Raw genomic sequence first — 24,732 nt, 5'->3', positions numbered from 1 at the left:
AGCCCTTACGAGCAACAATGTTGGGTAGCTTATTGTTTAATGGTAGCCTACTTTCGTCCTGGTTATAAATGCACTCTGGCTTACCTTCCACTTTACATTCTCTAATCAGATTTTTCAACTGAGTGTGAAACTTCGAAATATTTTCTCGTGTCATGCCATTCATTCTTGCACGAGAAAGACCTTCGGTTTTCTGAATAGAAAGTTCCGGGTGTCTTTTCATAAATCCCTGAAACCAATCAGTGCCGGCCATTTCGGATTCCTCGTTGAAATTGTTTGGAATCCCTCGCTCAGTCACATACTTATAGGCATACTCACGTACGCTCCTCGGTGTCAAACCAAATCCCCTTTTGGACAGGTAGACTAGACGCACAACCCATTAATGTCTGGAGGTATCACTGGTTGACGTCCAACATTATGCACTGGAACATTTTCAGGCGCTGAAGTTCTTCTTTGAAGGGACAATAAACACGTTTGAGGCTTTTCGTATTGAATATTGCCCTTCTCTAACAGCAGTGACAGCTTCTTCCATAACTTCGACCAGGAACTATAAGGACCATGAGCAGTTTTCCGAATGTAGTTACGAGGCATCTGAAACAAAACAAAACGTTGCTATAGCCTACATTACGTGGTGCACACCAAAAGTACGTGTCGTTTCGTTCTAATTTTCAAGAAAAATTAAATACAATGAAATAACCTGTGTTTATTTTTCAACAAACTCTCCCTCTTTATTGATACATAGTTGCCATCGCTCAGTCCATTTTGTGTAGCATGTGGCATAGTCATATTAGGAGGTATGTTTTAGATACTGGAAAACAGCACTTCCCAGGGATGATCTATTGGCAAAATGGCGTCCACGAAGAGAATTCTTGAGGTTTGGGAACAACCAGAAGTCACTCGGAGCTAAATCTGGTGAGTATGGTGGATGTGTCAGAAGTTCAATACCGTGGTCAGCCAAGAATGAAGTCGTGTCAAATTTGCAACACTGGATCGAACGCGAGCATCTTTTTGATCGTCACTAAGCAATCGTGGAACCCAGAGAGAGGAAACTTTCTTTAGGCTCAAACCTTTGGTGATTATTCGTTCTACTGTTCCCATTGTTAGCCCCAGGGTATCACAAATCTCCTGCATGGTGACACGCCTATCTTCCATGATAAAATGTTCAAGACGGTCAATGTTAGCATTAGTTGATGCTGTTTTCGGACGTCCAGACCTCTGCTCGTCTTTCACACTCGTTCGTCCATCTTTGAACTCACGCACCCACTTCCTAACAGTGTTTTCTGCAAGAGCACTATCACCACACACGGCCTCCAGTTGGCGATGAATATCGGTTGCACAACGTCCAGCTGCGGTAAGGAATTTCACAATTACCCGTTGCTCTTCAAGTGGAAATTCCATTTCCCCAGGCAGTATCAGAAACACATCTTACTCCTTCAGGCACTGTCACTCAACTACTGCCACCTAGCACACAAAACTGACACTGCTTGAAGACGAAGGATGGAAGTCTCCGATGCCATAGTTATTTCCCTGAAAAGAGAAGAAATGTTGACTTCAGAACAAAACGGCACGTACTTTTGGTGTGCACCTCGTAAAGCATACGTACACATGTGTTGTGCTACAAATTAGGCTGCTGATGATCATAGATAGACATACTGATTTATTAAAATATAAATATAGCCTACTGGATCCCTCCAGTTATTTAAAAAAAAATCAAACAGAAAGGAAAATTCGAATAATCCGATTTATCCTGAAACACACCTTATTAAAAACCTATTTTTTTGGCAGTGATTTCTGTGTTTTGTTTAAAATTATCACAAGATCTCGTGAGGCATGCTTAATTCAATGAAATATTACAATTGAAAAGAAAATGTACTTAACAAGCAATGAATAGAAGCTTATTCCACGACAATGAAAATTTACATCGGCTGCTTTTTTGTCCGCACAAAAATGCACAACTTGAAACAATGTAGTCTGGAACTCTTCTGGTGCCAAACAAATAATGGGTTCTGGTAGTTCTCGTTTCTTCTGAGAGGTGGCAGCACAATGCACACCGCAATGACGCAAAAACTTCATTTTTTGTGTCTGCAAAACTCAGTTATTTTCAGCCGATCCGATTTCCCCCTACCTACCCTAATATCGCTAAATGCTTTCTAAAAAAAAAAATCTAAATTACCTGTACATTCATTCCCACTAGTCATAAACTTGTATGTTTATCGTCTTCATCTGTTCTTAAGATTTGTAACATCCTCTTAGCAGATGAATTACGTGGCAGGAGCAAATTTGACGCTTATTCTTACTGCTGACACGCGCCTGGCAGCAGATTCAGCCAAGAAAAATTACCTTCTGACAGAAATAAACTCTACTGCGGATACTGTTACTCATTTTATTCACATTGTAAGAACAGTTGAGGCACACTCATCTTGTGCATGTTGCTTCATATCGCTCTCTGTTGAAATTATAATACGTTTTCCGAACTAGTGCAGTTTGAAGCCATCATGCACCCGCGGTGTCTGCAGGCAGGAGACGATTCTCGTGATTCTCACTGAACAAACCAGCTTCCTGGCCCGTGCGTTTGGTGAATCTCGTTCTTGCAAGAGACGCACGGAATGCGACTTTTGGGACAGCGTAATGAACCTCACGAAACGCACGGATGCACTTATGGAACGGCCAGTTGCCATAACTCGTTTAACGCGTTAAACTATATGCGACTTTCGGTACGGGCACAAGGTGCGAAGAGGAAGACTCGACTGTACGTACACCCAACTGCAAAAGAAACAGTAGGCGAATTGTCCACCATAATTTTCATTCGATCTGTATTACACGATGTCATGATAATTAATTGAAGTAACGGCGTCAATGAGTCAATAAGCAGAGGACAACACAGTTTCATTCCTTAAAACAACATAGAATGTAGAATAAAAAAGTAATGCAAATAGCGATGGGCAATTTGCCTACCATTCTCTTTGCCGTTGACTGTACTTTTCAGATGGTCACCTTTATTGCACAACACGTTAGCAATATTGCGTACTGACGTCACTGAGGAACTAGTACATTCATTGTCAGGTTAAATCTGTAAGTTGTTAGGTTAGGCTTTTTAGGTTTGGTTATCTTAGAATACAAAATACATTTAACATACCTAACCTGAAAACATTGGTGTTGCATATCTGATGTCAGAATGCAGGGTTGTTATTGTGTTGTGCGATAAGGGAGATCACTGTTATGGGAAGAGGTGTTACGAAATTTCCCTGTCCGTGTTTTTGCTGGAAACTAGCTGTAACCGGCACGAGGAAGGATCAAGAATTAAAGAACCTTCGAAGTAAAATATTTATTGCAATGGACAAAAATGAAAAATTGAATGTTAATATTGGTTTTATTGGTGCGGGTAACATGGCTCGCGCAATTGGAGAAGGAATTATTCGAGCAGGTTTGTAATATTGATGGGTGTTTTGTGTGGGTACTAGTTTACTATCCTTCGGACACATTTATTTACTTTTACAGAAGAAACTACTTACTGTAATAAGTTCCTGTATCATTGTCGAACATCGGGAAGGTGTTTTGTGTGATGTGGGAATGTTTCATAGCTGAAATTCATGTTGTTTGTTGAAAATTAATTCTCCGACGGAGAATAGCGTTTGGCGCGTACACCTTCGTACACCATCACGCGTCGTCGTCTTCTTCTTCTTCATGCATCACTCGTCGTGATTGTGTTTGTTCATGTTCATTGGGTATCCAGTGTTTCGAACTGTCTGCGTTTGCAACGAGAGTTAGAAGGATGGCGTGTCGCTAGCCCCACGAACCATTGGTGCGTGGTTAGGTTAGGAAACATAGTTAAAATTATTAAAATTTCGGTAACCACCAAACGTCTCTAATTCCCTTATTTTCGTATTTTTCACATTGATACTTACATATTCTGCATTCGTAAGGATTCTTCTATTTCGCGTTTCGTTTTTTGCAGGCAAATAATCTCAATTTTCGAAATATGGAGTATTTTTATTTTCTTCGCTTTTGCTTGCATTACACGCGATATGGCGGAGAAATCTTGACTAGCGTAGTCCATGATCAGTGGTTATGCAGTGTTGCGACCTTCTTCATAGCAAAATATCTAGGTACTAGTATGGAGAATACGTAAGTATGAATGTGGAAAATACGAAAATAAGGGAATTAGAGACGTTTGGTGGTTACTGAAATTTTAATGATATGGATAACAACATAGGCCTTTAGCCTAAAAATAAACTTCAGTCTGCTGATGTCAGAACGCAAGGTAGCAAGAGTGTTGTGCGATAAGTGATTGAAATAAAACAAAGCAACTGAAACCATTGGCGCGTGGATAGGTTAGTAGGGCCACGCAAAGGTTTCAATAGTGAAAAAGAAAGCCCCACGAACCATTGGCGCGTGGATAGGTTAGTAGGGCCACGCAAAGGTTTCAATAGTGAAAAAGATAGCCCCACGAACCATTGGCGCGTGGATAGGTTAGTAGGGCCACGCAAAGGTTTCAATAGTTAAAAATATAGCCCCACGAACCATTGGCGCGTGGATAGGTTAGTAGGGCCACGCAAAGGTTTCAATAGTTAAAAATATAGCCCCACGAACCATTGGCGCTAGCCCCACAAACCACTGGCGCGTGGATAGGTTAGTAGGGCCACGCAAAGGTTTCAATAGTGAAAAAAATAGACCCACGAACCATTCGCGCTAGCCCCACGAACCATTGGCGCTAGCCCCACGAACCATTGGCGCGTGGATAGGTTAGTAGGGCCACGCAAAGGTTTCAATAGTTAAAAATATAGCCCCACGAACCATTGGCGCTAGCCCCACGAACCATTGGCGCTAGACCCACAAACCATTGGCGCTAGCCCCACAAACCACTGGCGCGTGGATAGGTTAGTAGGGCCACGCAAAGGTTTCAATAGTGAAAAAGATAGCCCCACGAACCATTGGCGCTAGCCCCACAAACCATTGGCGCTAGCCCCACGAACCATTGGCCCGTGGATAGGTTAGTAGGGCCACGCAAAGGTTTCAATAGTTAAAAATTGGTTTCGAAAAAAATATTCGTAGCCCCACACACCATTCTCGGATAGTCCCATGAACCATTGGCGCTAGCCCCACGAACGATTCACGGATAGCCCCACGAACCATTCACGGATAGCCCCACGAACCATTCACGGATAACCCCACGAACCATTCATAAATAGCCCCACAAACCATTCACGGATAGCCCCACGAACCTTTCATGGATAGCCCCACGAACCATTCACGGATAGCCCCATGAACCATTCACAGATAGCCCCACGAACCATTCACGGATAGCCCCACGAACCATACATAAATAGCCCACGAACCATTCATAAATAGCCTTAGAGATACTGGGCGAAAGGGGGGGGTTGTCACCCCCATCAACCTCACATTGAGCACGCCACTGATCCTGTGCACGTCATGTTGTCGCAAGTTCGTAATCAGAAATGATGAACAGTAACTCACGTTTATTTACGTTCTTGAACTGTTACACAGTTACAAAACCGCGCATTTGGAAACACTGACCGGTTGTTACGTCATGAAACGCTCGCAAATATTTGGTTCACGTAGTAGACGGACATCAAGGGAACAGCTTTCATGCATCGGAGCGACATTAATGTCGAAAATTACATGATTTATCGGCAAAAACATTTCAACGAGTTGAAAGCAAACTTCCAAGACCTTCCTAAAGTATAAATAAACCCATTTCGGTAAGTACTTTCTCCTGTAAAATTGAAGAAATACGTTTTGGGGATACGAAAATTTTACCTTAAAATTTGGTGTCGTGTTAGTATCAGGATCTAGAAATTGGAAATAATTGCGAACCATTGATGGTAGCCACACGAACCATTGGGGCTATCCCCACGAACCATTGGCGCTAGCCCCACGAACCATTGACTCTAGCCCCACGAACCATTGACGCTAGCCCCACGAACCATTGACGCTAGCCCCATGAACCATTGGTGCTAGCCCCACGAACCACTGGCGCTAACCCCTCGAACCATTGGTGCTAGCCCCACGAACCATTGACGCTAGCCCCACGAACCATTGGCACATGGTTAGGTTAGTTCAGTTTGGTTAGGAAACATAGTTAAAATTTGGTGTCGTGGTAGTATCAGGAATATATATATATTTGGTTGTGAAACAAAAAAAATTGCAAAAATCGACAGTTTCCATTCCAAAAACTAATGCCTTATTTTCGCTTATTTTGCAATTTCTAGATGTTTCCCATTTATTCCAGGACGGATAGCCCCAAAAACGATTCACGGATAGCACCAGTTTTCTTCGTAAAAGAACACGAAAAAAATGAAAAAGAAATAGATCTGAAGAACTTTGTTCACGGGCATTTCTTGGGTTCTGAAGGTTGAAACACTGCATAACAATTGAAAATCGAGGAAAGACAAGACCGACGCGTCATTATGTAGGAAGGTGTATGCGCCATATTGTGTGTGAGGCAAGCGGAAAGGCTAGGAGAAAGAAGTACTGGTAATGTGAAAAATTGCTCTTACTTTCATCAAAACAACGTCAATACACCTTCAGGAATTTTCCGCAAAGGAGATACGTAAGTACGAATGTCAAAAATTTGACAAAAGACAAGCACGACGTACGATTATGTAGGATTATGTACCAGTACGTCTTTCTCGTAGTCTTTTCGCTTGCCTGAGACACAATGTGGCGCGTACATCTTTCTACATAATCGCACGTTGTGCTTGTGTTTTGTCAATTTTCATTCGTTATGCAGTGTTTCAACCTTCAGAACCCAAGAAATATCCTTGAACAAAGCTCATCTGATCCAATTACTTTTTAAAAAAACTTTTTCGCATTGTTTTACAAAGAAAATTGTAATCTTTCGTGGCGCTATCCGTGAATGGATTTTGGGGCTATCCGTCCCGGAATCGGTGGGAAATTTAAACTAAAAAAATATTTTTGTTTGAAATTTTTGAGTCCAAATTTACCACGGCCCCGCCTCCGCTCCAGCTACCTGGCTTTCTCTATAGAGTCCCTGTTAAAGGCATGTTTGAAATTTGCCGGAGTCAGCTGCCCCAAAATGAGCCCTAAAGTTTTAAATTTTAGGAAATCCGTTTCCAGGATACGGAAAACATATCTAAATTTCACCATGCATTCACGACACGTCATATTAGGTATATACCCATAGCCCAATTCTTCCAATGAGTAGCTTATATTCACTGCTACATTTTCAACATTCCTTTCCTTTCTTCACGATCCTGTGTTCAATTAAAAAATCCACTGGATCTTCCACACCCGATACAAACTTCACCATGCATCCACGACACATCATGCTTCTAACTCTCGTTGCAAACACAGATGGTTCGAAACACTGGATACCCAATGAACATGAACAAAACAAAATCACGACACGTGATGATGTACGAAGGTGTACGCGCCAAAGGCTATTCTCTGTCGGAGAATTAATTTTCAACAAACAACATGAATTTCCCCTATCATACATTCCCACGTCACACAAAACACCTTCCTGATGCTACAGGAACTTATTATGGTAAGTAGTTTCTTCTGTAAAAATGAAGAAATCTGTCCGAACAATAGTAAACTAGTACCGAATACACACTCCCTTCATCAGACCGCAAGGATGGTATTGTGTTGTGCGATAAGGGAGATCAGTATCACTGATATGGGAAGAGGTGTTACGAAATTTCCCATTCCATGCTTGTGATGTGCTAGAAAAATCAATAACCAGCTCTTACCGGCATGAGGAAGGATCAATCATTTAAGTACCTTCGAAGTAAACTATTTATTGCAATGGACGAAAATGAAAAATTAAGTCAGATATTTATTTTCAGTTTTTATTAAAAAAAACGTCAGTAGAGTGTACGATATTTGGATCATCCACTCTGCTTTTCACAGTGCGCCAAGATGACAGAGGTCCCTGGTTCGAATCCCGGCGTGAGCATGGGTGTTCTTTGTCAGTGTCCCTTCATCAATATCATCACTCATATTCATATTCGCAATTAACCAAAAGTGGTAGAAAAGCGAAGTAAAATAAACCAAATCAATCAGTAGTTGGATCGCCCACAACAATGACGTCTACTGTTGTGCAGAGGCGCTTGTGATTCAGGTAGGTTTTTAATGACTTGCGTCATGCAGAAAGATATAAAAAAAGGTATAGAACACCAGAGTTCAAAACATCTGTGGCATAGTGAGGCATCTAATTTTCTAGCTAAAACATGCAATGATGATGTTTTATTGAAAACCCAGCTTACTTCAGGCAAATAATACCTGTGGCGACTAATACCATAAGTAAATTATTAAGCAAGAAAGGGCCGACTCTTCCTTCGACTTGGCGTTCCCACCCGAAATATCCATGCTACGCCACTGGTAATTATTGGACATCGCAGGGTAATTGATGGACATGCTATGGGGTAATTATTGGACTGCAACAGGTACTGGTGGTCAGCACAACCACAGATTGAAATTGTGAAAAAAACACTATGTGTTTTATTGTCCTGTGCAAATTGTATCAGTTAATCTATTTCAAATAACTTGTAATGATGAAGTAAGGTCAATGTTTCAAATAATCTCTAGTGCCTCCCTGATGGCGCAGTAGTAGCATCGTTGCCTTGTAATCAAGGGGTCCCAGGTTCGATACCCGGTGGAGGCACATAGTGGTTCGGATCCCACTTTAAACTGTAGGTCCAGTCCCTATTAGCCTTACTGTGCATAAAGTGGACTTAAAACACAAAATCAAAGTATCTCTAGACTCAGGAATGAAATATTCCCTACTCCGCAGTCTGATTGTGTAATTATTGAAGATGATGTGGAAAGTGACAACCTAGTGTAAGCCTATAGCATCTCAATGTGCTTTGTTGCAGTGTGTTTGATTAAAATACATTAAAATACATTTGTGCAATGTTTGTAGGCCTACTTGCACAAAGAAGCTGTCTAAAAAGTTTAAAGTTTTGGAAAGTTATGTATCTAGTTTTTAGTTAGTTCTAATCAGTTCAGTTAGTTAGTTGTAGTTTGGTGACAGACAGCACCTCAATATGCTTAAATTTACTTGTTATAGTTTGTGTGATTAAAAAACATTTGTGCAATGTTTGTACTATTTGTCCAGAAAGAAAATGCTCGGTTGATGGTGGCGTTGAAAGCAAAACTTCAAATATGAAAAATATTAAGGTCAAATGTGTGACTGAACACACCATTCCCACTTTAAGTTTTTAACATATTCTCTTTTCTGGGAGTTACGTTTCAATAATGTATTCCATAATGATCTCCGTGGGTGGCAAAAGGTAAAAAAAATGTTTCGGTCTGAAAAAACAACTACATCTGAAAGAAAATAAGCGGGAAGAAATTCACGTCGCTTGTAGCGAAACAATTCGAAAACTTACATGATAAGTAAATAAATACTTACCAATAGAAGGTGTAGGTGGGTGGTTAGTGTTACGGCTTCACGATCTGAAGGATGCGTGTTCAAGCCCGGTCACAGAATGTTTTTTTTTTATTTGCCAATGAGGCACCAACATGTGTGTGTTCGAATCTGCATTGATACAGTGATTAAATTTTAATATCTGTATTCGCAGAATCTCGAATACATGGGATAATGGTATGTGGGAAGTGCATACCACATGCATTTTTAATCCATGATTTCACCTGCTAATTTCGAAAAGCACCTTAGATTTTTCCTTCTTAAATAAATAAATAATAAATAACTCATGGTGCGACAGACCTCGAAGGGCCTTGGCCTATCTCCCGACTGCCTGTCTCCCTCCCACAATCCTACCTAGAGGTGTGGAGAACTTCAACGGCCATTGGGGTGGCATGGGGTCAGCACGTCAAACCCCCAGCCGTTGTAGAAGATTTCCGAGACAGGGTTATGCTACTCACTCGTAGCTCCTCAATTTCCTCATGATGGTGGGTTGCCACCGGTCGTATACACAGGCCGAGAACCCAGCTATTGAACCCAGGCAGACTCGAACCCATGCCGTCCCTCAGTCGGATTCTTATATACAGCTACAGATTTTACAACATAATTATAATGTTAAGATCTGTACTAATTCTGTCGACTCATATAACCTAATATGTTCTGCGTTTAAGGATTTTAATAATCAAATTGAAAGTCAACTTTGCCTCCATTTAAGGTAAAATTTAACTCTATTATGCACATCAGGTTCAGCAATACTGCCAGGATGGCCGAAGGAGGCAAGGAAAAATGCATTATACTTGTGGAGCATTATTTTATTCATTCTCTCGGGAATATCAAACATCCAATGGCATAGAAAAGTGCATGGAGGGCAAAAGGACACATTGATCAATTTGTTGGTCGAAACTCCCATTGTAGGGTCTAACCTCGCCATTCATTAGCCGTAACTTAAAGTTGAAGTTGATTCCCCATAAGGAATACATGGGATTCTGTAAATACTTATCCATCATATTTTTCAAATATCGTGTCTAGCTTAATAATCAACTTAGAAAACTGCTTCCACTTGCAACATGGAGAAAAATTCATACTCTCTTGTCCTTAATTGGTTTTGTAGCAGTGGCCATTACGATGATATTGAAATAAATGCACAACTCATGTATAACTGTCACTCTTCCCCTTAAAGCCTCATGTTAATACAAATCAACAATAAGATTCACATTTTTGAAGGAGGACTAAGAGGAGAAGGGAGCACCTATGGTGCTGCATGCTTTCTGTGCCATCCCAAGTTGGAAGAAGTAAGGTAATGGTGTAGGAGTAAGGCCCCACACATTCTCAATCTCTGGTATTTTGGAGGTGATGTGATCAGCACCATGCTCTGGCCACCTATACCCTCCAGAGTTGCCACAAAGATGAGGTAGGGTAAGGACCAATGCACAACTGGACAGAACCAAACATGAGTCCCCACAGAAGATTATATTGACTGTGAGTCCAAGCAACAAAGCCTCGTTAGTCTACAAAGTGCAGTCCAGGGTGTACTAAGTGGAGGTGCCATAAAGGGTAACCTCATACGCCTCCATTAAAGTTATAAGATTAAGGGTGCTGATTATCCAAGTTAACGACTCATTTGAAACACATTCACCACTGATTTGGATCATAGGCTATTTACCACAAATTCGAACACACACAGACCACGTATTCGGAAAGCACCACATATTCAGAATACAATTACCATTCATTCAGAACATCAATGGTCCCAGGTTTGAGGCACTTGGTGGTTAGGAACACACTTCAAACTGTAGGTCCAATCCCGATTCTGTGCATAAAGTGAACTTCAAAACAAAATTCAACAAACTCATTTCAAATGTGTCTGCATCCGTGGGGGAGTGGTTAGCAGAACATGCTACAAGGCCAGGGATCTGGGTTCAAATCCCGACCTGGGCATGAGTGTTCTTTGTGAGTGCCTCTTCATCGTTTCATCACTCATTCTTATTGTCATGTTTAAGTTGGGAAAAGTACATTTTGTAAAACTTTAATCTCATTACATACAATCAAATTAGTAAGGTAATTTCAGAAAATATTTACACAAAGATCAACTTTCTGACAGCAAACTGCTTATAACAATTTCACAATATATGCCACCCAGTGGTGAAAAGAGGCATTTGTTATCATGAGTAACTCTGTGTGTTAACACGAGTGGCATATTCTGAAAATTTTACTTGCTTTACTGCAACAATTCTTATTTACTGCATATATTTATTATATATTAATTAGATATAATAGAGATAAAACACCAGTACAGGCATGCAAGGAGAGCAAAAACGGAAGTCCAACAACTTCAAATTTTCTGGCAATTTCTATATAAATGAAATAAAGTTGATTTAAAATACACCACTGGTGATCACTCTTTTTTTTTTAACTATGAAAATAAAAACTCGCAGTTTGGTTTGCTGGTCCTCATATGCACACACCCAATATGTAATGTTTGTTGTCTTGATATTATATCTTTTTATACAAATTTTTCTTTTTTTTCAATCAGGCATAGTTGACCCTGGACAGCTGACAGCTTCTGCCCCTACGATGAGATGTTTGTCAACTTGGAAGGAGTTAGGAGCTCACACAACACACAGTAATGGTTAGTTTAGTATTTACACATACCTTTTATCTTTCAGATAAGATGTTCAAAATTTCAGTTTATAATTCAAGGGACAGTCAAATTAAAACCTTAATTTGTTTTCGTTTCTTATCTAGTAGATTTCTGCATGCAGAGTTGCACAAGTATACTGCATTTTAGTATACATCCATTGCTGATCCACACTCTTGAGTTAGTGCCTGTATATCTCAGGAAGAAGAATCTTTGGGATGCACACGCAGTCACTTATGACCCATTGCGAAGGTCTTTCCTCCCATCTGCCTGTGAAATGAGGCCATTGTCATACTTCTCCCTTCATTCGTAAACTTGCTGCCGTGGTAATCATGCATAGAAAGATTGGTTTTTCATTTGCCAGAGAATTTCTATACGTTTAAGGCTTCCAGAGGGCAAGAAGCCACTGCTCTTCCCTGGTGCAAGAGTGTGTAAAAACAACAAAAAAGCGTTGTGAAGCTCAGTGTTTCAGCCTTGAGGTTGTTTTATAAATAACAGTTGGTACCTCATGTAAATTTAACCTGTATACAGTCTGTCATGTAATTTTTATTGGACTTTTCAGGTTTTCATTTGACACTTCCTTGTATCAAGAAATTACTCGTATGGCTACCATCTTTTGCTGAATTGTAACTGAAAAGTACTCATGTCAAATTCAGTTGTTTTTCTTTCCAAAATTGGAGAAATATATTCTTTATAAAGCGTGAATTCTATAAAACTACTACTAGTTTCGTGACTAAATTTCCTATGGATATAGACAATTTCTTATTTTTCATACTTTTTGGATTTTTGAAAAGGACTATTTGCCATTATGTTAGTTTTGATTGCAGTTATAACCAAGTTTACAAATTGTAATAATTAATGAATATATTAAGGGAGATTGGTCAACATCATTCAAGGTCTGTAGCTCTAAAGAGTAAGTATATAATATATGTTAGGGAGGGAACAGACTAATTCATCCACTGTTAGCACTGTAGTGTTGCAATGTAGGCAGAATATTGATCGAGTGTATCCATAAATAGCCCGTAGTGTAGTGAAATTTCTCTCATTTCTTATTTTTATGAATATAAACATGTATATTCATGTGCCATATTCTTGTAAAGTTAATATCTAAATACACAGTTTCTTTTTCAAAACAAAACCCACTGCATTTTAGGAGGTTTATGAAACAATCAAGTTAAACAAGGAATATTTTACCAGGATTGCTACGTGTCAGGAAAACAGGGAAAAATCAGGGAATGTTGCAGATCACGTGGAATTTACGTGCATTTTGGAGTCTGCAAGAGAAAAAGTTGCAAAATGAACAAGCACTTCCACTTCTGGATTCGGTTCTTGTGATTCCACTCCCAAAAATGATCCAGTTTAGAAACTTGTTTATTTCGTTCTTATGTTTCTCAATCTCCTGCAAAATTATGGTTCCTTCTAATTGCTGTAATAAATTTTCACTTTTATAATACTTGTAACCTGCTGGTTGAGTACGTGGAAAAAGGTGGCAAAATAGCCTCGTGGAAAGCATGGGAAGGTCCGGGATCAATTTAATGTACGCGCTTAAGTTTAAGCTACAACCAACAGTTACAAATTCGAATTGTTGAGGGTAATGGCCTGCGTTTAGCGCTGCCGCCTCAGTCTCAAAAAGAGAACCAACAACTATACTCGTGCGAACTTAAGGAGAATAAAATGATTATTGTCCGCTATTCGTACAATCAAAAGGGGATTTATAAATAAAATAAATGGTCACAAAATATCGTGGAAAATCTCACTCAGGCTTGATCAATTCTTAAGAGATCCTGCAATTTAGAAAAAATACGTACTATAATCCAATATAAACACATGTATAAATCTACACCACTAGATATACTTCGTCACTAGTTTTTTCTTACCAATAATAATTTTGTTCCTTCTCCTTTTTCCTTTATGCGAAGTTTATGAGCAAAAGGGTGACACAAAATAGTACGAAAATTTCGAAGATTGTTTTGAGTCACAAATTTATTATATTCAATCTTGAATCAAGAACAATTAACTTCTCAAATAACAACAACATGAAGAATATTCTTATCGCGTACAAATACAAAATCTAGTTTTACGTATCCTTTAAGAATTCATCTCAATTGCAACATTTAACAACTCTTACTGTCATTCATTCTTTTATCATTTGACATGACAATAATATATACATAATTTTGCACGTTACAAAATTCTAACAAGTATTTGAACACGCACGAGTTCTAATGGAACCCTCTTAATTGGCCATTTTAAAACTTAACATGCCAAGAATTCAAACATTTACAATTTGTCAATAAATGGCCCAGTTTTGCCACATGTCGTTCCTTTTGACAATAAGAAATACTATACTCCCTATTCCTATTTGATGCTCCCAGTATTTTAAATATTAACTTGTGCCAGCCACGTTATCATTAGTATTTCAACATTTAAAAAGTCGCAACGGTGCAATTCAAGTGTCTCGCATATGCCTTGGGAAACATTACTAATTCAGGCAAACCCCGCAAAATGCATTCGCGTTATCATTAACACACAATCAGTATGGCAACTCGTTCCTATTTAATTAGATAAAGTACGTTAATAACGATTTAGAACAACTAGCGTTCCCGTCGGTTCACACTTTTTTAGTCCTTTTATGCTCATTTAAACGTTTGACTCAATTAAGTTAAAGATATGCCAATCTATCACAGTTCACGATCTTTGGATTTTTTGCAGAAATAGAGGGGGGAGAAGACGACACTGTACATACCTCCATTTAGTTGCACTTGAAGTATCAGACACCAATTCAACACTGCTAAGTACGATTGGTCAAAAGAAGTCCTGCCTTCCTTCACGTTCCATCATCAGAACATTGGCGTCACGTCTAGAAACGTCCATGGATTCATTCACCGTCACAAATCTGTATCCTGATTCGGGTTATAGGAAAAATACCCAAATCAAACTGGACGGCGATAAGGTTCACGCTTTCGTCAAATGCAATTTTCCATTTTACGAGTATAAAGCTAATCAGGGAAAATGAGTTCTGCTTCGCGTGAATAGTCCAAACTCGGAGAGAGAATATATCGTAAAGTGCATGCTAGAAATGAAGGCAGAAAAGGAGGTTAAGACTCGCCCGCGAGGCAACTTGCACACTTAACCATGCAACACACTGAAAGGCTCTCTCTCACCCGTGACCCAAGTCACATCGTTGTTATCGTGAAGCTTGTAGAATCGGAACTGCCGTGTAGCCTTCTGCTCGAGAAGCGAGCACGGAGCGAGAGGTCGGTGGAGACCTCTAGCGGAGACTATTATAAACAACCAAACAACATACAAGACGCAAGGCGTACGAAGAAATGAGGAATTGTGATGCTTTTTCACGCGAAAATACAAAAGCGTAGGAAAAACGTCACATACTAGATATTAGAAAGAATATCAAAGTAAAACTTGCAGTCCAGATATCTGATTGATAACTAAAGTATATTGACAATATGATCATAATTATTGGAAAGGTTGGTAAAGATGAGGTTATCGTCTATTATTTTATAATCTTAGTCTTGTTGGCATTTCCTATAGAATTCCTATATGCAACAAATATTTCTCCAGACTTATAAATATAAGCAAGATAGCAGTAATTTTCTACAACACTATAAATCCGCCAGAAAATGAAAAATTGTGTATGTTTTATGAACTTTTTCTGTTGTTTTTATATTGTGGAGATCTGTTATGGTGAAATAATTTACCTGTTACCTTAGCCTGAAGGCTAGATGCACGTGATTGTAGCACCTAATACATTTGATGCCAATTGTAATTTTCCATTTTACTCTTCGAATTTTCACGTGTTCTTGTGTGTGTAGAATGAACTTTTGCTAAAAAAAAAGTTGTGAACGTGATTATTCATAATAATTAACGAATTATTTATTTAATTGAAGACCCAGGGGGAAAAACGATGAATGTCGATTTTTCGCCCATTTTGAGATCGCAGCGCCATCTGATAGCTCAAAAGCTGTACTATAAGAATGAGAACGGCCTTGGTTGGGAAACGGTGAGAAGTGCCTGAAAAATGCATTATTATTTTGGCATATATTGACGTATTTATGAAAGAGAAATACTTGTTTTTGATTTCCTGGCAAATCGTCTCGAATGAACATTCATCGTTTTTTTCCCCCTGGCCCTTCAATTGAAAAACACAAGGTTCAAAAGCAAAAATCATGATGATAAACATGTCTGGAAAAATTTCACTTTTGAACTGGAAAACCTGGAAATGTCAGGGAATTTCATAATCAAATAATTGTAGCAACCCTGTTTTACATTTTTTTATTGTATCGTAACGAACCTTAAAGTTCGTGGGATCTTAAGAGCACCTAAAAGGTTAACCAGTTAATTGATGGGGTGATGTAAACTACTCATCATTCATCCTCTTGATGAGACCACTCGTCATTGACATGACGAGTTATCGCTTGGCATGCGAAAGGTACAAATTACACAAAGGAATTAAACTACTGAAAAGACAATGGTCACTCGTTGGGTTTTGCGAACCGTTGAACCTGTATCATGGCTGGGTGTAGGATAGTTACCTGTCTATCTGAAGTCTTTAGCTGAATGAAAATAGCGAAGTCCTCTGTAAGCTTCTCTCCTATTTGTCGACCAGAGCGTTGTTCTACTCCTCACCTACTGCCTTGCTGACCACCTTCTCTCTCTCCACTCAATCTCCAAAGTCAGTCACCTCCCAGCTTGTCTCACCTCTATATTCCCTGGCCATCGAGCTCTTCCTCGATGCCGAATCGCCGAATCGTGTGATTATCATAATTGCTACCATGCAAACCGCTGACTCTAAAACCAGAAGTGTTACCTGTTCCTGAATGCTCAGGAGGTTTGCATGGCACAACACAATGCATTGTAAACATGCCTAAGAGGCTTGAGACAGCTGAGAAAAACAAGTGAATGCCCTGGTCAACATGAAGCGTTCAGAGAGACTTAATAAAATAAACATACAATCTTAGGGATTGTTACGGTATTGGTAAAATAGGTGTTATCGGTGTATGCAAAAAAAAAATCATATCCGTCAATCCTTAATATACATAATAATTGGGGTCTCCCCGATGGCATCTTGGTATCATAGGTGCCTTGTAATCAATGGGTTCCAGGTTCAATACCCATTGGAGGCACATAGTGGTGCTACTTAAAACTGTAGGTCCAGTCCCTATTAGCCTTTCTGTGAATAAAGTGGTCATAACACAAAAAGTCAAGGGGAAAAAAAAGATAATACAGGGTGTAACACTGTCACTTCTGGTACACCCTGTATAATAAGAAATGTATAAAATTCGCACACAAGATAGTTGTAATCTTAAGCCCTGATAATTTCTTCTACAATTTTCACCTGAGGATCTTCATTAACCCTGCGTTGCTTGCACACAGTCTCTCGTTCCAGGTGTGTGATTTTAACGTTATTTATCAATGATTGTTTTGTCAACACCCTTCCTCTGTCTAGCTGAGTTTCAAAACTTTCTCTTTACCCCACGATTTTGTTTTCAGTGTCAGTAAGAAATTTGACCCGCTTGGGGGTTTTCATTGAAGCCCCTTGCTGTCTTGAGCCCATGCACGGCTATAGGCATACCTACTTTTTACTGAAAATCTGATATGACATTCCATGTTCTATTAACGAAGAGTACCTTTTTATAATTTTATAGAATTTCAATTTTTTAGTTTTATAGAGTCTCAATTGTTGGAAGAAAAGATCTAATCGTAATAATTGAGGATTTGGCATTTTAGACTAAAAATTTAGCATATTTTAAAAATCCGGTCTCTGAGACCGTGCGCGACCATCGATGTAACTTTTCTTGCTCAACCCACAAAGGGTTAAAAAAACTCAAAATCATTCTTATAAACTAGAAAGTGATAAAAAAAAGGTAAAGTGTTCCCCTGTGCATAGCACCATGCCATGAAGGCGTATAGGGGGTGCGGGGGTAACGCCCCACACTTTCTTGATCCGGTCGTGAGTGGGGGTGATGTGATCAGCATCACGCCCGTGACCACCTTTACCCCCCAGGGTTTCCCCCAGGTACCCATGTTATTCGACGCTGGGTGGGCGCCGGGGCCGCTTCCACCGTTAGAAAAGTTCCCGGATTTGAACCGGCCCGGTAATCCAACCCGGGACCTTGAGCATGGTAGTCAGACGCGTTACTGACTGAGCCACCGCGGAAAGTGTAAATAGGTTATTTTTTCTAAAGAAATATTATTTTTTTATCAGACGTGGAGTAATAAAAAGCAATTCCTTTACCTTTGATAATTGCAAGGGTAGTAACAACAATAAGATAGGTTATATCAATCAGCTTATTTTTCTTACCTTGGATCTTTTTACACTGTAGTAAACAGTGGAGGTAACAAAAGAAAGGCAAGAAAGTTTAAAATTGTAGTGCAATAAAACTGAATGAATAATCAATCATTTAGACATATTTTGGCCCCAGTATGTTAAAGAAGACCAGTTAGAAAAACCTGTTAAAGATGAGAAAGTGAAAGTTTTCAGTTGTTTTCACTACATATATATTTAAAGGTAAATGGTAAAGCCATTCTCGGTGCATTTCATCATACCATGAAGGCATGTAGTGGTTGTGGAAGTATGGCCGGGCCCCACACAGTCTCTGCACTGGTCATAATGGAGATGTTATGATCAACACCATGCTCCATATGCCTGTATTCCCCAGGGTTACCCCCAAGTACTTACAACCTTAGTGACAATGAAGTTCGACCAGTCACAAATATAGGAGTGCGTTGTGAAAGAAGGAGAACACATGCATATGCTGAACATATTTTATTCAGCAGGCTACATGGAACAAAGGAAAACATAAATTTCCGCTGCAACGCAGCAATGTATGGTGTCCACACAAAATAAAACATTTTCGTCCATCTACACGTGACATTGAAGTTCGACCACTGTTAGAGGGGATCCTGTTTACCATAGTGTGACGCCGCCCCGTCGGCGAATAACTGTGGCAATGCATCGGGGCATGCTGCAGACGAGTCGTTCCGTATTTTCCCGTACACAACATTGAAAATGGATTCGTCCGTCCACAAAACCCTGTTCCACTGCCGAAATGTCCATCCCCGGTACATTCGTGCCCACCGTAGTCGATTGCCTTTGTTCAACATGGAAAGGAAGGGTTTATGTTTTGCCTTGTACACTCGGTAACCGCATCGCTGTAGGTAACGGCGAATGGTTCTGGTTGACACTTCAATGTGAAAGCGTTCTCGAGTCTACAGTCGTAATTCGGCCACAGAAACATGATTGTTGGTCTGGATATAGCGCCTAAATATCCGCAGGTCACGCACGCTCAGCAGGCGTTTTCGACCGGGGGCCTTACCTGGCTCTGTAGTACCCGTATTTTGGTGGTGTTTGATGATGCAGTGGACGGTTGACTTGGGTAAGTTCAGTTGACGCCCTATTTCCCGTTCACTGAGTCCATCCCGTTGCAACTCCACCACTCTTCTCCTCACGGTGTTGTCAATAGGTTTGCCCCTGGCCATGGTGATGATGCACTGCGGTTCCTCGGTGCACAGTAAGCACTTATATACGGCGGACTCCCTTATCGTGTCCGTGACGTCATGCTTCCGTCGGATGCGCCACTATCTGGAATTTTCCGTATGGGTCTGGTGCCTGGTCGAAGTTCAATGTCACGCGTATAGTTCCCCGTTTTCGTTCTTTACGTGACCTTGGGTGCAACATGCTGGGATCACGATTGTTGCCTGCTCACACGCCTCCTCTTACACACATGCGTCACTTCTGCAGGTCACCCATTCCACCGCCTATGCCTCTGTGCATTTAATCACGTATTCCTTTCTGGTCGAACTTCATTGTGACCAAGGTTGTATTTAGATAATTTTTTATCAAAATAAAGTTTTTCATAAGTAAGACCCTTAATTTTATGACATACATGTACTTTCAACTAATTATTATTTCCTTGTTCATCTTCTGAATGATAGACAATTTACTACAAAATAAAATAAAGCTTAGTAAGCTCTTCCTACTAAAATTCTACATCTAATACTGATCACATTTACTAATAGGAAAATAGCACCAAGGAATCAACTTTGTCATAGAAAGAACCCAAAAATATGATTGACACTGTACCCCAACAGCAACCATTAAAGATGAAGATTGGAAGATTTACAAAATGTCAACGTCTTAAGTGTAAAAAAAACTATGGCCTTGGTCAGGATGAGGCAACACCTGAGTCACAGAAGTCAAGGATTATAACAGTTCAAGTAAATTATTGATTAATGTGTTTTTTCCTTCAGTTTTGGCTTGTTCCAAGGATGAGTGATGATGTGATGAAATGGATGAAGGGACATTCACAAAGAAAGTGCAGGCTTTGATTCAAGCCCTGTCATTGTAGTGGGCTGTTCTAACCACTGTGCCACGGACGTCGGCAACAGGTTCAAATGGTACATAGTTTCTACAGATATCATCCTTGACGAACTGAAAGAACATCATGTGAAAAACTAAATTGTATTTGACTGTAAGAAGTGTGGTAGGCTGTTACAACAATTAATGTTGTTGGGATTGGGAATGTTTGACATTTGATTGTAAGAAATATGAGTATCTTGGTTGGGTTACACTAACCCACACAGCGATGTCCATTGAACAGTGGAAACTGCAAACTATCACTGCAAGTCAGTGCGTGCAGTGTTGCCACGTTCCAGATACAACTTTACTCCGTTGAATAAAAATCTGTATAAAATTGGTTTCGCAATGGGAATTGGCAATGATAATGGATTTTAAGAACAGATGCAAAGAGCTTCAAAACAACATGAATATTGTATTTGTGGGACCACTCAATACTAGGAAAAAGTTGTTCCACAAAATTCATAAGAACGTTTTTTTTTACAAATTTTAAAAATCCAAAAATTTAGAATTCTGTTTAAAACCTTTCTGCCTGTACTGTATTAAAATTTCACCATGATTAGACCACAAGTTTTTTTATTTATAGAATTTCAAAGAGAGCGATTTTTACACACTTTTGTTCTCCTGATGATAAGAAATAGAAGGCATACTTGACAAAAAAATTTGGTTACCATAGATGAACGCATAATTGAATAAGTTAAATTTTGATGTAACTCGTTTTTATGTAGTTCTGCTGGTTAATTTTTAATTCGAGTCCAAACTTGAGTATGTATAATTTTTAATCCGACAGTTTGTGCCCATTCCGATAACATTGAAATAAATGCACACCTGGTGCAAGACTGTCACTCTGTGTTAAGAAGAATTTTCACTCTGTGTTAATAAGAATTTTTTTTAAAAAAATGGTCTTGACCAACATTGTATTAAGAAGAATTTTAAAGAATGGCCTTTGAAAGAATGGTCTTTACCAACACTCTGTATTAAGAAGAATTTAAAAAAATGTTCTTTACCAACACACTGTATTAAGAAGAATTTTAAAGAATGGTTTTTACCAACACTCTGTATTAAGAAGAATTTAAAAAAAAATGGTCTTTACCAATGCATGAAAATCTTTTTAGAATTTATGTAGTGATAACTATTCATTGTAGAGAGTTGAAGTTTGTTTTATTTTCGATGGAATGGCTTGGGCCTTTGCAGGAGGTACAATTTTTTATTTTACGTTTTATAGTTTGTTGAAAAAATTATATATATTATACAACTGCTAAAAAAGTAGTGTTGTTATCCATTCATAAGTAAGCTTTTGGCTCATTGAGAATTGATTGGGAAAAATCTGCAAATAAAATATTTAAAGAAAATTTCCGCAAAATATAGAATGGTCCAAAAAGGACTACAGCTTTGTAAGAGAGTAAAAATTTATTCGGAAACATTACAGATCTGTTTTGCATTGTCATTTAGTAACAAAATACATCAAGTTTGATTAGTGTTATGAAATAGTACCAAATTCCACCACTGCAAGCATTTCTTTCACAGGTCAAAAGTAACCTCGCTCAGAGTTTGAAGAATCAAAGTCTGCAACCATTGTGCAATGAAACTTCAATACCCACTATGGAAAAGATCTAGAGTACTGCATTGGACTACTTTCGCTTGATCTTACTTGTTTGAGTCTCCCACGCTCGAGCTGATATGCTCGGGTGTATAGAATCTAATATCATTTTAATCGTAGAATTATGTGTGTAAAAATCTGCCTTGCTAGTTTCAGCCCATAATCATCTATTCATTTTCATATATATCGCTATGTATTGGTAACATAAACTGGACTACATTTTAACATGGAGATGATGACTATGTTGTCTTTAGTTTCAATTCCACTGTTTCTTTCACCTCACGATTCATGTTTGAGGGCCCACTACCACAAACAAATTATGGTTATACGCGAACTACTAGGCTTCGAGCATATACTGCTTATTTTACCCTTTCCAGCATTACACGCTTAAGCGAAGGAGCTGTCATTTCCGTATGCTATCGAGCATCGTCCGTGTGAACTATTTGCTGCTCGAGTGAAAAACACTCATTGCAGCAATCTAGAAAGATCCTCCCAGTGAGCCTACCATTTACTATTGGCATCAGTGTTTTGTTTAGACTGGTTGTTCTGTTTGACATTACAAATCTCCTGGACGTCCGCATGTTTCCGATCCTATTGTTGAGCAAGTGAAGGAAAACTTTGTTGGTAGTCCTACAAAGTCAATCTGACGTGTATCTTGTGAGTCGGGCGTTCCATGTACGCTTGCATCTGAAACCGTAATATCATTTTTGTGAAGAAAACAGAGAAATATTTAATTCTTTTCCCTATTAGTAATTCCATCCTATGGGAGCCACATTAAACCGAAGCAGCTTTTTTTTTATTTTTTATTTTTTTTACCTAAAATTTCTTTACAAAATGACATCACCAAATACATACAAAGTTATAAAGTCCTTTCTGGACCACCCTGTATATTTTTAAAACGTTCTTCTGCCCCTGTTCGATCCCTATTTAGTGCATGGTGTCAAAAACAGTTTACAACAGTATGCATTGCATCTACAATAAAATGCTAGCTTACTGCTAGATTAAAGTAGTTAACAGCACCCCCCTCTCTCTCTCTCTCTCTCTTTTGATATTGTGAAATTCAGTTAAAATTTTTGCTATTAAGTATTGAAATATTATCAACAAGACTTAACACAGTTGTAGGACCGTAAGAGTACTTAGATTTTAGAATTTTTTTGTTCATAGGGGTCCAAGGGGCTCTTCAAATTATTTTTTTTTTATAAAATTCAAATTTTGTTCTTTCTCTATTTCTGTTTTTTTTTTTTTGGAGATTGGATACCATATCTCCTCAAGATCATGGTCAGTTTGACAGTGAAACCATTGTCCAAATGATTGTCAGTCATATATATGTTCTTTTTTCACACAGATTAAGCAACACTAAAACTTGCCAAAGGTTCTTCAATGTTCATTTGAACTTCCTCAAAAATCATTAGGACAGAAGTTCAAGAAGATGGCGAAACAGGTATTGTTCCCTTAATGCCATTGTATTGTCCATTGCTGTATGCAGTTTCTACATATATGCCTCTACGGGAGAAGGATACCCTCATTGGGTATAATGCTGTTCCTGTCTTCTTTATCTTTTCTCTGTAGTCCTCTCGTAGGTTCTTCGTAACATCATTCTTGCTTAACAGTATTGCTTATACAAATGTGCAAACTATTTACTTTTAATTTTGCAGTCGATTTCCATTGATAAGAGAAAACATGGCAGATGTGATCAGCTGTGTCCACTTTCAAACGAATATTCACCTAAAAACGATGGTTTTTATGTGGCCGCACAAATCCAAATTGATCAGAGTGGATCTGGGTTCCTAGGAGTCCACTTCATTTATCCTTGGTGTACAGTCTGTTATGCAGGAAACTGTGTGTTAAGACTGTTGCACTGTAAACACATAATGCAGAGGGGCACCATCCTGTCGAAAACTGTACAGGGTATCCTGCAGCAGACTTGTGTGAGCCATGAATTCCATCCAACTGAAAGTCAGGTGCCATAAAAAGGAGCCCTTTTCCAATTTGGAAGACATCGCATTTACCCTAGCAACAAATTTTTCAAATGGTGACCACGATCTCTTGATTCAGTGTTGCCACCTTTGAACGAATGGCTCCAAGAAAAGAAACAGGCAGTCTGGACAAGAGATACAGCCTTCTGGAGGCAACTCTCAGTAAGTTGGACTTTGTTGGAAGCTTTGAAGTCCATGTCACTGCCTCAGTCCATGGAAAAGATGGCCTTCCGCAGAGACAATTACAAACAGCGCCATCTTGGAATGTGTCAGACAAGAAATCAAGGAGCTTAAAGATCAGATAGTGAAGCTGCGATCAGACATGGACAGTTTCCACAACAGACTGCTGTCTAAGGAGGAAGTATTAGATGCATCTGAGCAATACAGCAGAAGAAACTTGCTTCTTCTCCACGACATCTCAGAAACGCCAAACGAGAACACAATGAAAGTTGTTGTAGATACCTTTTCTTCGAAACACTGAATCAGTCTGAATGTGTCTGGTGTGGATCACCTACACAGGTTAGGCCCCCAAAAGCACTTTGATGTTGGCAGAAGTTGTGCAGCAGGAGCACCATCCCATCATCAAGTTCTTGAGGTACCAAACTTGGGAAAACATATGGAGAACTAGGAAGATGCAAAAAGCAAGTGACCAGAATTCCTGACGGCGACCAACAGCAAATTGTCCACCATGCCAAGGAGACGTTCAGGTTGAGGAACTGCTGAACTTCCGATGGCCAG

General features: G+C 39.3%; 2 protein-coding genes across 2 annotated transcripts in view; one reads left to right on the top strand and one right to left on the bottom strand.

Annotated features, from left to right (window-relative positions):
• Window positions 1-927: 927 nt before the first annotated feature.
• Window positions 928-1,395, bottom strand: LOC145996704 (protein GVQW3-like). Its single transcript, XM_083133222.1, has one exon. It carries the CDS (start codon window positions 1,393-1,395, stop codon window positions 928-930), a length of 468 nt encoding a protein of 155 aa, XP_082989348.1.
• A 1,870-nt stretch (window positions 1,396-3,265) lies between these two features.
• Window positions 3,266-24,732, top strand: part of P5cr (Pyrroline 5-carboyxlate reductase) — a 47,736-nt gene continuing 26,269 nt past the window's right edge. Inside the window, exons 1-2 of the mRNA XM_083133898.1 lie at window positions 3,266-3,421; window positions 11,940-12,035. Of these exons, the coding sequence (XP_082990024.1) occupies window positions 3,331-3,421; window positions 11,940-12,035 (187 nt within the window). The 5' untranslated portion in view covers window positions 3,266-3,330. The remainder of the gene's footprint in view (window positions 3,422-11,939; window positions 12,036-24,732) is intronic.

This window comes from Lepisma saccharinum, chromosome 13 (assembly GCF_977018435.1).
Source record: "Lepisma saccharinum chromosome 13, izLepSacc3.1, whole genome shotgun sequence".
Classification (NCBI taxonomy): Eukaryota; Metazoa; Arthropoda; class Insecta; order Zygentoma; family Lepismatidae; genus Lepisma; species Lepisma saccharinum.
This window is presented reverse-complemented; position numbering and strand designations above follow the sequence as displayed.

Coding starts and splice junctions, on each gene's coding strand:
- LOC145996704 (XM_083133222.1), bottom strand. CDS start 1,395: ATGGAATTTCCACTTGAAGAGCAACGGGTAATTGTGAAATTCCTTACC.